General features: G+C 34.2%; 1 protein-coding gene across 4 annotated transcripts; it reads right to left on the bottom strand.

Annotated features, from left to right (window-relative positions):
• Positions 1-4,350: 4,350 nt before the first annotated feature.
• LOC117335560 (U4/U6 small nuclear ribonucleoprotein Prp31-like) lies at positions 4,351-14,944 on the bottom strand. 4 transcript variants are annotated; one of them, XM_033895647.1, is made up of 14 exons: positions 14,867-14,944; positions 13,193-13,384; positions 12,891-12,948; positions 11,892-11,975; positions 10,756-10,853; positions 10,017-10,126; positions 9,652-9,703; positions 8,746-8,863; positions 8,040-8,197; positions 7,264-7,481; positions 6,659-6,731; positions 6,412-6,540; positions 5,432-5,530; positions 4,351-5,243 (listed from the first exon to the last, which is right to left on the bottom strand). In XM_033895647.1, the coding sequence occupies exons 2-14, from the start codon at positions 13,364-13,366 to the stop codon at positions 5,136-5,138; spliced, it is 1,479 nt and encodes a 492-aa protein (XP_033751538.1). In that variant the 5' UTR covers positions 13,367-13,384; positions 14,867-14,944; the 3' UTR covers positions 4,351-5,135. The 4 variants fall into 4 exon arrangements, with proteins under 4 accessions (XP_033751538.1, XP_033751531.1, XP_033751554.1 ...); XM_033895640.1 differs by having other exon boundaries at positions 14,768-14,917; XM_033895663.1 differs by lacking the exon at positions 14,867-14,944 and adding an exon at positions 14,830-14,861.
• Between the last annotated feature and the right edge of the window lie 96 nt (positions 14,945-15,040).

Below are 15,040 nucleotides of genomic sequence, written 5' to 3'. Positions count from 1 at the left end.
TTTTAATTTAAACGCCGACTTAATAGATTATCAAAGAGCGTTTTATATGAACACCATTCCCTAAAAGAAGGCATGTGGATAATATGTTTCTGCTTTGAAACCACAGGCGTCTGATTATGGTTAGTATTAATGGGGGAAATATTTGCCCCTACTTCTACTATATCGACGAGGTGTTAAACGACAAGGTGTAGTAGGAGTACCTGCTAATATTATTTTTCGGCATAGCCATATAATATTCTTTTGGCCCGGATATGACGCGACAGGTGGCGTTACAGGTCAAGATGAAGTATGTGATTGGTCAATGTAGCGGGAAATGCAAAATGCAGATATGCAGTTAAAAACGAAACAAAGTTAAGATTGAATGCAAGCTGAATAAGTGGATGTATCCTTTCAAATGACACATTGATAAAATTATATTCCTGATTCAAATACAGTCTTATTATCGCCAAAAATGATTCAAACTGATATAATTTTGTTATCCGTGCTGAAACGCATTAGTCGTTGATTTATTTCACCAGCAGTTTTACATTAAAACCACCAGCATTAAAACTATGCCGTTTATCTTTTTAAAAGATATTTCTTGTTACTATTTATACTAACCAGAAGCAGACGCCTGTGCTGAAACCGAAAACAACGCATCGACGCAAACTGCAACAGACTTTTCCGCTAACCTGCTATTACTTCTGGTTGAGATAAAATTTATATCAGTCTGTTCATTCAAAATGATCGACTTCAAAGCCATGTTTTTCCCCTTGCAAACAAATTTCCAAAATATTATCGGTTTCTTTACACCTTATAATTTAATTTGCAGAGTGTCTCCATGTTTACTTTTGTATGTGTAACCGTTCCTCGTGCCATAAAGTACTGATTAATTTGTCGTACGCAATGTCAGTTCTTCAGATAGAGCATGGTGGAACTATCGTAAAATGAAAAAATGCAATGAATTCTTCATCTTTAAAATAGAATTGGGAAGGGAAAGACTATATAATAAAATTTACAAAATGAAGTTAAGGAGGAAAAAAATGTTTCGTGCAAAATTATGTGCATTTAGTGAACAGAAATTTGTATATATCACCAGAGACATATATAGATCTATATATGTTTCTGATATCACAAGCAGTATTAGGTTTTAAGTATAACGTTTCGGTCTAACTCCTCTTTTATGCTTATAGGCATGGGGGCATAAAATAAAGTGTTACCGAATCGACTTGTGGACAATTTACCACCTCGGTACACATACGATTGTATAGTGACCGAAAAGACTTGTCGGCATGGTTACAATCTCGTAACTTTACACCTCGGTGTACACACGTTTCACTGATCATATGTGGGAATATCACGCCAAAACGTTACACATAAATTCCATAACTGGTTTTGATGTAAAAAATCTATCTTCATACATATTTACTACCCAAAGAAAATGTTTCATACCAATATGTATGCCGTGGATGGTATTGCTTGCAAGTTTATTACAAATATTTGAAACAAAAATAATTAAATTGCGTTCATAAATGATGTAAAAAGAAATGTGTAAATAGTGATTAATTGTCCATTATCATAATTCATTTTCAAATCATCGTTTTTATTTTGCTATTATTATTATTGCCCGACATATTAACAATGTTCAAATCACATTTATGTTAAAGGAAAGAACATGACATGTTATAAATATCAATTAATATATATACACGTATACACTTGGTAAACATAAATGGTACATTTGATGATTATTAGTTTAAGTTGAATAATGAGCAGAATTATAAATTACTATTGAACATTACCGTACAAGTCAATCGTACATTTTACATGATAGGTGTTTTAGTATGTATGTGTTTTAATTGATAGGCCATATGGCCTCCCAGTAAAATATGAATTAATACATATTTTGACAATTAAAGAAAATACGAAATTAATTCAATATCTGATATAGATACGATAGCACAGCACAATTTGTCACGAGTAGATTCTGTTAGTGAACATTTAAAATTACATGGTTCACAATATCAGTATAAAAATATCCACAATGTTGACATAAGGATTTTGAATTCACATTTCGAATGGAAACAATAATTTATGTTTATATAACTTATATTGTCAAGACAGTTTGGGCTGTGCAGTGTTAGTTTCCACAAAATAGTTTTGATTTAACGAGTCGTGTAGAAGTAGAAATCTTGAAAAATCTGTATTTTCAGACATTCTTTGTTATCAAACATAATGAAGGAAATGCTCCTGTTTTGGTTCAGTTCAACTTTGCTGTATATTTCACTTTAAGTGTCGTGTTTACACATACTTCGGTTGGGCTGCATGGCATTCATTGACCTATAAACGGTATAAACATAACATGTAAGTCTCATTTTGTTGGATAAATAAGAACTCTGATGTTGTGTTGAGGCATTCCGTTTCCCATTATACTCGTGACTTATTTATATTACATGTACTGTATTCATGTAGTCCAAGTTTCCACTGGCTCAAACACCAGATTTGGACATTCTGGCAGATTGATGTCCGCATGGTTGAGGACCTTTAGTATCGGTCACAATGTCAAGTCTGGTGTTTGGGCCAGGGGAATCTCGGGCTAATATTCGTGTAGATATTGTTACTACAATGTTTTATATGGTGATACTTGTAATCGCAACTTATATTAATTGATAAGGGTAGTATGGGTTTATGTACAATGATGGTTTATTGATATGGTAATTTATATCCATCGTCTTCATGTTTTGGTATTTTTTGCAAAATCTGTGATTTTGTGCTTTTGTGTTGTATACCGATAGTTCATCTGCGTACGGTGACAGTTGGTTCGGAAAGTGCAAAAGCATTTAAATGCGTTATAAATTCAGTGATGTAAGATCATTTTCGTAATCTAAAGTTATATTTTTCAAAATGAAAGTCGGTACCGTGGGCGTGAGACAGAAAATTATGGCGAGGGTCTAGGCTCCCAGAAGCTCTCGAAAAAATGGTGCTAAGTCCTGTTTTCTGAGACTGTCGGTCGGGTCTCACATTTCCAAAAAATATCAATGGAGTTTAAAGGAACATGTAGTATTTTGTATGACAGCATTTAAGTCGAATAAATAATCAAATGTTGTTTCTGAAATTCCAGCAATTTTGGCAGTAACATGAATTGAAACTAATCAAAAAGTCTAGACTTCTAGCCTATTCAATGCCACCACTTAGGCCTAAATCGTGACTGTAATTGTACATTTCCCAAGTATTGAACGTTGGGGCCGCGGTTGCCGAGTGGTTAAGGTGTCCCGACACTTAACCACTAGCCCTCCACCACTGGGTTGCGAGTTCGAAACCTACGTTGGGCAGTTGCCAGGTACTGACTGTAGGCCGGTGGTTTTTCTCCGGGTACTCCGGCTTTCCTCCACCTCCAAAACCTGGCACGTCCTTAAATGACCCTGGCTGTTAATAGGACGTTAAACAAAAACAAACAAACCAAAATTGAACGTCACATGAAGCATTTTTGCCTCGAGTGTTCATTTATTGGAATTGATCATTTTCACACAAGGTATCTTAAGTGGTTGGCAAAATGTATTTCGCAAAACACCTTGTACCAGCTTCCCATCATAACATATCAATGACCGTTTATTCTAGTTTTCTTTATATAATCATCCAGTTGTTAATGCATACTCATAAAGTTATAGAAAATAAAATGTTGCTCCAACACGAATCTGGCCTGTTCATCTTGTTTATTTGACTCTGTTTATCCGGTTTTTACTCTATCATTATTATATGTCGGAGTCTCCGATAGTGTTTAATTGTTTTACAATTTTCACATTTTGATCTGTTTATCAACGTCTCTTTTTACCAGTTTATTTCGTTGATCAGTTTCCCAGTCTACTCCATATGTTTCAAAATTTCATCTATGAATCTACAACATTTTTCTTTTAAATTGTTTACAGTGTGCCAAAAAGGCATTCCATATGTTTTGCCAGTCTTAAAATCATTCTAAAACAAATGGAAATTTTGTCATTTTTCCATAATTATTTAGCATAAATCAATTTCGTAATCAATCTCGATGGATGGTGAATTTTACCTTCTGGTAGTTTACTATTAACCGTATTTCTCCGGATATCATGATAATATCAGCACGATTCAGAAGATGGCTTCCCTCATCAACTTAACAGCCTTTACAATGTGGACAGCTGTATCTGCACAAGGGCCTTGTTGTCACAAAGTTTTAGGTGTAAAATAAGTTCATTTGTAACGTCATTTGTAAAGATTAAACAATGGAAACAACCTTTTGTAGACAATAAACTCGTGTTAGCACATGTCTATATGGATTCATTCTTGCTTGCTAGAATACAAGTTGATGAAGTTGTTTTGAAAAGAAAACAACAAAATGCATTTTCAGTTTTGGTGATTTTATTCAATTGCATTATGGTGGAATCAGTTGTAGACTAACAGCCCCTTAAATATGTTTTCAGTACAGTATATCATGACATTTAATTGATTTCATACCAATAATATATTTCCACATAAAATATATGACAATGGGGCTAATTACTACTTTCATACACTGTACCAGTATTGACTTCACCTTACATTTCTCTGAAAGATCATTACAACAACAATAACAACAAATGATCAGGCTCATCAACATGGACCTTCTATGAAGACTCCTCTGCATATTCAAGAAACCATTATCATGCTCATACATGAAGTCTGTGCTCAACCAAACTTTCTTTCAAACTTACTTAAATCATAAAAAAGCAGTTTGAAGGAAAAACAACACTCTCAAAAATAATTTCTGTCTTGAAGTCTTTCCGAAATTCCTTAAAATCATTAAAAAAATATTAAATAAAATATCAGATTTATACCCAAATGTATTGGAGCCCGGGCACAAAATGTGTAGTTTAGCATGAGTACGGTTTCATGAATATAGGGAAAACATCAACAGCATGCTAAGTGATTATTACAACAGCATGATGAAACATCAAAGACTTTTGTTAAGTCCTGCATGTTGTATATGATGTGGAGTCCCTTTGATTTGTCAGTAAATGTAAGTCTTGCTGACCAGTTGACCAGTGAAAGCCTAGGGCATGAGCATAATACACTGAAGGTGATGGTCACAACTTGATGCAACAAAGTCCCTTTTAGTAGTTGTGGCTGTGTTGTTTTATACGCCATCTTCACCTGTTATGTTTCACATTCACAAAACTGCCAGTACTTGAGAAGTACGTAGAACTTCCTCCTGATACTTTCTTCTCTGCAGCTTGAGGGTTGACAATCTCCAATCCCTGTTGAGATAAAACATTTGTATTGTTTTAATACAGACAGATCATCTGAACACATCAGCCTGAAATTCTAAACCAGCAGAATTATTTATGCAACCGAAATCTGGAAACTGTGAAAGAATTCTATAGGTTCCACAGAACATATTTAGACAGAAGTCATTGAAGAAACATATACATAAGATCACCCCTACCTGAAGAGGTGTGAAAGCCACACTGGATGCGGTTCCGGACACCTGTCGTTTGACCGTTGTACTTCCTCCCCAGGTCTGGTTCTGCTTTTGAACCTTCAACTAATAAGGTATACAAACTTTAGATTTAGAGAAAGGACACACAATTATGCATATTTACAAGTCAATTCTAGGATTGATAACTCATTCAGACAACCTGCCATAAAGGACACCTCTAAATATGGTAACGAGCACCTGTCTATAAAGCCTATCTGACCATATATGGTAACAAAGACTATCTGACCATATATGGTAACAAAGACTATCTGACCATATATGGTAACAAAGACTATCTGACCATATATGGTAACAAACACCTGTCTATAAAGACTATCTGACCATTTATGGTAACTAAGATTATCTGACCATATATGGTAACAAACACCTGTCTATAAAGACTATCTGACCATATATGGTAACAAATACCTGTCTTTAAAGACTATCTGAGCATATATGGTAACAAATACCTGTCTAAAAAGACTATCTGACCATATATGGTTACAAACACCTGTCTATAAAGACTATCTGACCATATATGGTAACAAATACCTGTCTATAAAGACTATCTCACCATATATGGTAACAAACACCTGTCTATATAGACTATCTGACTCGTTCCAAAATTAACACTCTTCATTATATATGTCTTTGTATATAAATCTCTATATAAAAACCACCTACATATAGGCCACTTTTCTCTATTCCCTTGAGTGACCTTTATAGACAGGTTTTATAGACAGGTTTTATAGACAGGTATCTTATGTTTCAAGGCAAAGTTAATGAGCTATCAGCCTCAAGTGGTTAATGTGGAAAGTTTAATGTACTTTGTGAGAAATACCTTTAAACGCTTCCTTGTTTTCATGACAGTTATTATTAGGATGTTTGTGATACCTAGACAACCTCAGAAGTAAAATCCCTAAATTTAGCACACATTTCTGACTTACCTGTAAGGTTTTTGAGATCTTGGCCTTTGTCTTTGAGTCGACTACTGGTCCCCTAATACGTCCCGATGCTGATTTACCCAGCGTTCCCAAGGAGAAACCAAGGTCATCCTGGTAAGCATCTTCCTCTATCTGGATACAACAAGGCAAAGAAATTAGCAAAGTGGAGTGAGGTTTAAGTCAACAAACTGGGAAACTGTGACAGTATAACAAGTTTTTTTTATCACACGAGATATTTAGAATATATTACCTCTCCAAAATTCATTCTGTTAGCTGCTTTCCTGACTTCTGTCAAACCAAGTCTCTCTTTCATTTTTCTAGCCCTAATGACAACAAAAAATATATAACATTAACATGTACATGTAAATATTTCTGAAGAATTAAACATGATCAAAAAGACTAACAAAATCTAAGAACATAGCATAATTTCTAAGACAACTGAATATGTAGATTTCAGTTTCAGGTTTCAGAGAAATGATCGCTGTAAAATTCAATATCAAAATGTTCATGTAAAATTGAAACCACATCAACTTGCATATAAAATATGACTCTTACTGTTTAAGATACACTGTTGAATTCTTAACATTTGTTTTTTTTATCTTTATATGTAAAAAATCTCTCTTTATTTTTTAACAGCCATGTAATAATACATAAACCATCACTGTCAATTTATATTATGAGTAACTTTGTATGAAAGGTAATTATGTTGTTTTGAACGACTACTGAATCATGGTCAATATATAATTGATATATAGCAATGGAATGCTACATCAACAAAATATTTAGAGAAATAGATCTCACACTAAGATTAAATATCCCTGTAGTTCTCACATAAAAATTAAATAGTTTACACACCTGCGTCCTCCCCTCTTTTTACGTGCAGCATCAATAGGTGTGGGTAGGGCTTTGACGGTTTTGACCGGTGGTGGTTCTAGGAGCTTGTCCAGCTTGCCATCAATCTCCGCCCTTAGACTGTCCCCCACAGACCCATCCACACTCTCGTGAAAACTGTCCACCCGTGCAGCCAATGTACACTTGGCAGACACCAATCTGGCGGCTTTTTTCCGTAACTCCTTAAATGCAAAGCATATTTATATGCAAAGTCATGTTCATCTAAAATATCTAATTTGTATGTCAAATATTATGTATTGTGATGAGATTGTACTGTTACTGTTACTTGAATATGTAATGGTTTACTGTATATGGGGAAAATTTCTTTGTCCCGTCCAATATTAAGCCATTCCTCAGTGCATATTATTCCAAGACTAGCAAGAGTTTTATTCACATGTAAGTACGACCTATATATTGTATGCTGTGTACCAGTATTCATTGTCATAATATTTTGGTTTTATTTGTGGAGTTCAATGCTCAGAGAAGAACAAGGGTCATTTTGAGGTAAGGTATCCTTGTAGTAGATAGTGGCTACCTCACTGAACAACATAAAAGACAACTTTATAATGATATTAGAGAAAACAAATTCCTGTATGCAGTACACCAACTACCTTTCTCATAATTAGAACACAGAATGATAGGAAAATTTGATCTCTTATGACAATGAAAATTATTCCTGAATTGAAAGAAAAAATCTAGGTTCTACTATTGCAAACTATACTGTTATAAAAGTGTTGTACCGGAGGTGTTTTCTGTACAATGTCACAGTTATAGATGTATCCCATGTGGGGTTGGATGGATGCCATGGAGAAGCCAGACAGGGTTTTTCTCTGGGCTCCCAGGGACTGGACATTACATGCGGGCATCTTAGAGAGGTTTGTCAGGCCTCCTGCTGTACCTGTAGGTGAATGAAAATCTTCTTTTAATACAGCATTCATAAAGTAGATGTTTTAGGAATAATTTTTCAAACATGTAGGTGCTAAAATAGTAGGTTGAGGGGATGGTGTGTTTACAGCAGAAACATGTATTACTTGTTTAAAACACAATGGAACACAGTTACAAAACAAAGTATTTCTACAGTAAAATACTTAATCTGAAAGTGTATATTTCAAGATATCATCAGATTTATATGTTTGGAAACTGATATGTATCGTAAATCCTTTTTCATTCATTGGTAAATGAGTATTGTTGCCACTAATTAACATTGAATAATGTGTACAGAATGGCCATTTTTTTCCCTTCAAAGGTGACCTGAAAATTTCAGACTCTAATAACATGTACACATCATATTGGCTGCCTTATAAAATTCTGCCTTTATCGTTACACTGGAGCCGTGGTACATTAATTATCACGAGTTACAGGGCTACCACTTCAATAACTTTGACCAATGATGGAGGAAAACGTTACCAGAAACACTCCTCATCACACGTTTCTGTAGATACCTACCCATAAGTTTAGCGGATATAGAAGCCCCTACGATTATAGTGACATTGGGAGCAATGAAGGTCATCCTGGATTCCACATAGGAGAATATCTTTGCCTTGTACTCTGTCAGATCTATTGCCTGTGATCAAATCAAAGTAAAATATTTTAATAGGTTTTAAAAATAACCATGTATTAAACAAAAAATAAATGATTGAGATTCGTAATTATCATAATTACTGTGAAAGCACAAGTAAAACAGGAGGCCCAGGGGCCTTAAATTGTCCTGAAATTTTAAACAAACATTAAACACATCTCAGCCCTGTGGCCTTGAAAGTAGGTCAAGGTCATTCACTTTCACAGACTTCGTAATCATTCATTTGAGCATGCTACTGGCCAAATATCACGACTCGGACCTTTTGGTTATTGAGAAACCACTCGGACCTTTTGGTTATTGAGAAGCAGTATAAAGAAAATTGTTTATGATGGACACTGCTGGACAAAAGGCAATTGCAATAGGTCACCGGAGACTTCAGGTGACCTCAATATTCAATAGATATCTTAATTGTTAAAATGGATAATTTTTTTATTTGCAAGTTTCTGAACAAATAATGTAACAATCTTTTTTAAATAAATTTTGGAATTAGGTAGAGAAATGTATCAATCTAGTAGAAGTACATGCATAGTGAAGCATAGACTGAAATACATCAATTTTATATTGACTAATCAAAATATTATTTTCCACACTGTATTCAAACTTGCTGAATTTAGTGTAACAAGAAAACTATCCAATGATTTCCATTGACTACCATTTAAACTTCACAGCAATATATGCCATTTATACCAGTGCAGAACAAAACTGCACATTGGTTTAATGAAGTATCATATGAAATATAAATTAATATATAAAATATTTTTGCAACTCCCTACCATATCACAGGCCTCCATCACTGTTATCATCTCCTCTGCAGTAAGACTTGTCCTGGAAGTAAGAGAATGGACAATAATTGTCAAATAAAAAGATAAAATTGTACATGTACAATGTATATGGATCTCATGAATTGATGTTGTGATGTCAAATTGATTATCAAATAAGCAATTGACATTGTCCACAATATTGACATGCATGTATCTTTGTATTCAAAAGCGAACACTTCTCTTTTATGCAGAATAACTAGCTTTGTCTCTTTCAAATTCAACATTTTCAAAGTAAAACCTAAACTGATCAAGATAAATGCAATCAGACAGATGTACTCCTAATTTATTTGGACAATTTGGACAATTTGGACACTTACCCTGGTGTAGTGGATGCTGTCACACTCACTACCATTATAGTAGCTGGCACAAGAATTTCTTGAAGGACTTCGTTCTTTTTAGAGTTTTCCATGATATTATTTCCTAGTTCCTAGCAACAGAAAAAAAATTGAACAATGTGTAAAGATTCTTTCACCAACTTCCGTAACAATGTTTTCTGGCATTGATTTATAAACTTAAATATATTCATTTTTAATGATTATCTTATATATGACTTTTGATAGCAATATCATTGCAACACAAATTGTCAAGAAAATATAAAAAAACATGACATACCATAAAATTTGACAACGGTTACAATATTACAGTGCTATTAGATGGCCATTCCTGTACTCAAAACTTCAGTTGATAAGAAAGAACATTTCATTATTTGACTTAAAATCTTTCTTAAGAAATCAAAATTGAGAACAAATTACATAACGTGATGAATAGTAAGACAATCTGACATTTATAAAATTTCCCAGTATACCAATTGAAATTGATTATGTAGTTTTGTCCTTTATCTTCCACTCCAGGCATATAGATTTGAGAAACAGTGTAAAGGATTTTGCCCATGGATAGCAAAGACTACAGTCTTGTAGCAGGCTGTTTTTCTTACCCTCTTGTCATTTACAACACAAAGCATCTAAGAACATATATATAATTATGTACATATGTATTAATTATTTTGGCTGGAGTATATTGAAGTTCTAAAAACTTCCTCTTCCTCAATAATGTTACCTTAACTGTCTTGATATACTCCATGGGGGTCTGGATGAGTGACTCCAACTCAGGAAACCTTTTGGAGTAGTGGTCCCTCGTGAACTTATGTATCACATCTACAATGTAACAATCATAAAGCAATTAATATATTAAAGTCTTGTGGGAGAACCATGTCAAATACTACTGTCTTTATAACGAAATAAATTTTCAGTCAAAACAAACAACCATGCGAGATGAAGGAAAAATAAACTGTTATCTGAAATGAGGGATTTAAAATTTCCATTTTTTTTAATTCTTTATCCAATTAATTCTGATGTCCTTATATTCCTATTAATCTATCAAATGGGTGTCAGATAAATAGCTTGTTATGATTTACTCTTTCAAGTCTTATGCAGTGAGTTATAACCAAATCTGAACATTTGGGTAATATTTTCCTATATAACATTGAATTAATACCCTATCTGTTTCATTGATAAAAGATCAGGAGTGTTTTACTGAATACTCTAAATCATATTCTGCTGGTGAAATTATATCCCGGCCAAAATTAATCAAAATTAATCAAGCGTATGAAAAGAACAGTGCAAGTTAAATCCGACACTTTCTTGTTTGTATACATACACATTTGTAGCACAATGTTCCAAATATCAGAACAAATAAGGGTACATATATAATCTATGGGAGACAACTCTTGATACAATATATAACTTTCCATTAGCGGCTCTAACATTTGCTTTGTTTTGATAAATACCCCACACATATATACTGAATGTAGAAGTGAGCATTTTAGTCAGTCAATGCATTAGATATTGAAAAGTCTGACTGAATTTCCCCAAATGTTTTTACTCATTAATTGATGCGAGTACTCTATGGGTCATAGCTGGCATGTGCCTGACATCACCTACCTCATTTTGAAAACCTAACATTGCTGTTTCAAAATATCATAAAATGATATTTGGAGAGTAAGATAATTAAAGTCAACAAAACATAATAGTTCTATAAATTCGAAATGAAAATATAAGTGATGGTCATAATATATTGCTGTTGCCAAAATAAGGCCCTATTTAATTTAATTAGCAATAGCTAATTTATACATATTTTAGGACCAAAACAACATTGCTAAAACATTCGTTGTTTGAATATTGGTGTCTACTTACTTATTTCATTGTCAATCTCCACAGTGATGTTGTTAGCCTCTACGATAAGTTTGTATTCAGGATCAGCCTCCACAGGACCAGCCACTGTAAACGACAACAAAATCAGAAGGTCAATCACAAAATCAGCTACATACTGCAAAGTACATGTTCCTATAAAACTCTCTACAGTAGCAAGTCATACAGCATTGTAACAAACAAACAGAAAAATAGCATAACTTTGACGTCCTACTCACAGCAAATTCTTTATCTGTCTCATTATTGTGTAGGGAAGACATCAGATTTTTTACAACAAATAACATGCCATATTTTTGTTTCGTTTTTACCTTTTTCAAATTAATCTATCTAAAAGGACATCTGAAACATCAATTATTGTAAATTCTACCATGTTTGCTATGTAACAGCGGTTTTGATTGGTTTAAAACCATGTATTATTTTCCAATAACCCACGCTCGTGCCAATAATACACGGTCGTGAGTCACGGCTGTCACAATTTTAAATATCTAATATTCACCCGTTTCATAAAAGGTTACTATAGCCGAGTGGGCTAATGGGTTAGTCTTTCAATATATTTTTATCACGACGCGAGTTCGAATCCTACGGAGGCCCTCCTTTTTTTCTTTTTCTTTTCTTTTTTTTATCCTTTTTTTTTTTAATTTTCAAAATCAATGCCATATGATAGATGCTCTTGATCGTAGTACTGTATTGCCTGTATATTTCATCAACAAATAATACAATACTCAAGAAATAAGGTTTTCCCGGGGTTTCTTTGTTGTTTTTCTATTAGAAATAGGTCAATCTCAGAACTAAACAGTACATGGTAGAATAGAAATAATCAACTTCGGATATTTTGCAATTTTAATTAATAACTCAGGCCTGTGGCCTTCGTTATTAATTTAATTGCAAAATATCCTCGTCCTCGTTGTATATCCTTCAATAATACACGAATCATCGTTAATTATTTCTTAAATAAAAGATTCAAAAATTATATTAAATATGTACCTTTCTGTCTTCTTGGTTGAGATGCATATTTTTCTATGTTGACTAAAATATTAGCCAGCTGAAAAAAACAACAACATTTTAATAAAAGTATTTGTTAAATGGAATAATTCTGAAGGCATCCTTTAAAACACTTAAATAGATATGAATTGCATTAATTACTGGTTCTATTCATTTTCTATGTTATTGTACATATACATGTATATTTTTTTGAAGTGTCTTAATTTATTCATCTTTTAAAACATTTACACTGATCACTGATCAATAGACCCATATTATCAATTCCTAAATACAGCTTAACGTACTTGTTCACTATCCCTTAACTTAGCGACACTTTTCACGGTTTCTTTATCTTTATAATCCACTTCAGCCTTTTCATCCACTTCTGCTATGTCCATGGACTCCACTTCTGCCTCATGTTCATCCAAATCATCGTCAGCATCTTCATAATCTGCAATCAGTTCATCTGCCAGTGACATCTTGGATTAGTTGTTTCTCTGTAGAAAAAAAACCCGTTTCTTATAAAGTTGCTAATAACTGAAAAAATACATTTTTTTTTTAAATCATAAAATATTGTAACAAAATAGGGGAAATAGTAAAGACAACCCTGTAACTCTATAAACTTTAAAATGACATTCAAACCAATCGAGATACCAGGACTTTAATTGCTCCAATTCATATACATACAGTACAGCCAGTGGTGTATGCGTAGTTATTGCTCAACAAATCCTATCAACAGCCATGGTAATTAATTCTCCTCTGTATGCAAGATACATGCTTGTGGTGTTATGTGTGTGTGTTTGTGGAGGCTGTGGTTTGGCTGTGAACATTACTCTCCTTGTGAGAGTGTGGAACTGATGCCAACTACCCCACTGATGCATACTGCTGAACTCCAGCAGGACACCTCACAGGATGTTTCACCCGTCATATTATACTGACAAAAAGCGAACAATAGCAATCATTCCACTCTGAAAATGCCGAGTGTTAAGCATGAGAACTTAGTAGCAATTAATAGAATCTACTGTAAAAAAGCATGGCTACGTAATTTCCAAAATACATAAATTGGCACACCAGATCTAGACCAGGGCTTTTTCCGAGGGCTTTTTGGGGCCGTTAATGGGACCCATTCCAAATTGGAATTATTTCATTTTAAAGCCAAATTCCCAAAATTTGCAGTTAACTCATGAAATAATCTTTCCAAATTAACCAATTTTCTTCCCAAAATGAGACATAAAATGCCCCATCCCAGCCCTGCAGACTTTTTTTTGCATTTTACCTGCAAGTGGCTGATGATTGTGCTTTTTGTTTGCATGGTGACATTGCTCGACTTACATCATACTTTTGCCATTTTAGATTATGCACGTCAAACCAAGAAATAAACACAAAAGCTCCCATGTGCAGTGATACGTGTGCATACATCAGGCTACACACTTGTATGTTATGAAGCAGTTGTACATCTAACAATAAAAGGTACTCTTTCTCAATTTGAAATGTATTTGAACAAATAACGAAAAGGTGTGAAATCATATACCCCCACTCCATACCTCGACCAGGGGACAAAACCCAAAGCCTTCCTCACAGGAGCGAACACTCAACTAAAGGCAAAAAGTGGGAGAGTGTCAAGCTCAAAGGAGACATAAGGAAGAACATCATTTAGAAAGTGAAAAAATGTAATATCCCAAATTTAGTCGCCTCTTATGAATCATGCAATGGGGGCAGCAGGTACAACTCTTACACCCTCTACCCAACTGATACTGTAGTCTCCCAAAAGCAAATCTAACTTCGAAGGGATGTGTACGACACATGCCAATTATATTCGTAAGATCATGATTACCTTGAAAATACAAATTAATGGGAAAACGCATTTTTTTCTGACTTACAGCACACCGCTTATGTCCTTTTCTGACTTACAGCACACCGCTTATGTCCTTTTCTGACTTACAGCACACCGCTTATGTCTTTTTCTGACTTAGGCCTACAGCACACCGCTTATACCTAGGCCTATGTTGCTTTTCAACATCTGCAGGAAAAGCACGTTACGTTTTGTTTTCGTTTTTGCCACTAAAAGCGCTGAGGAACAGATGATACGACAGGAAGCGATAACAACCTTGTGTTACTATATTTAGACACAATCGTCTGATTTATGAACCGTT

Source organism: Pecten maximus, chromosome 1, assembly GCF_902652985.1.
Source record: "Pecten maximus chromosome 1, xPecMax1.1, whole genome shotgun sequence".
NCBI lineage: Eukaryota > Metazoa > Mollusca > Bivalvia > Pectinida > Pectinidae > Pecten > Pecten maximus.
This window is presented reverse-complemented; position numbering and strand designations above follow the sequence as displayed.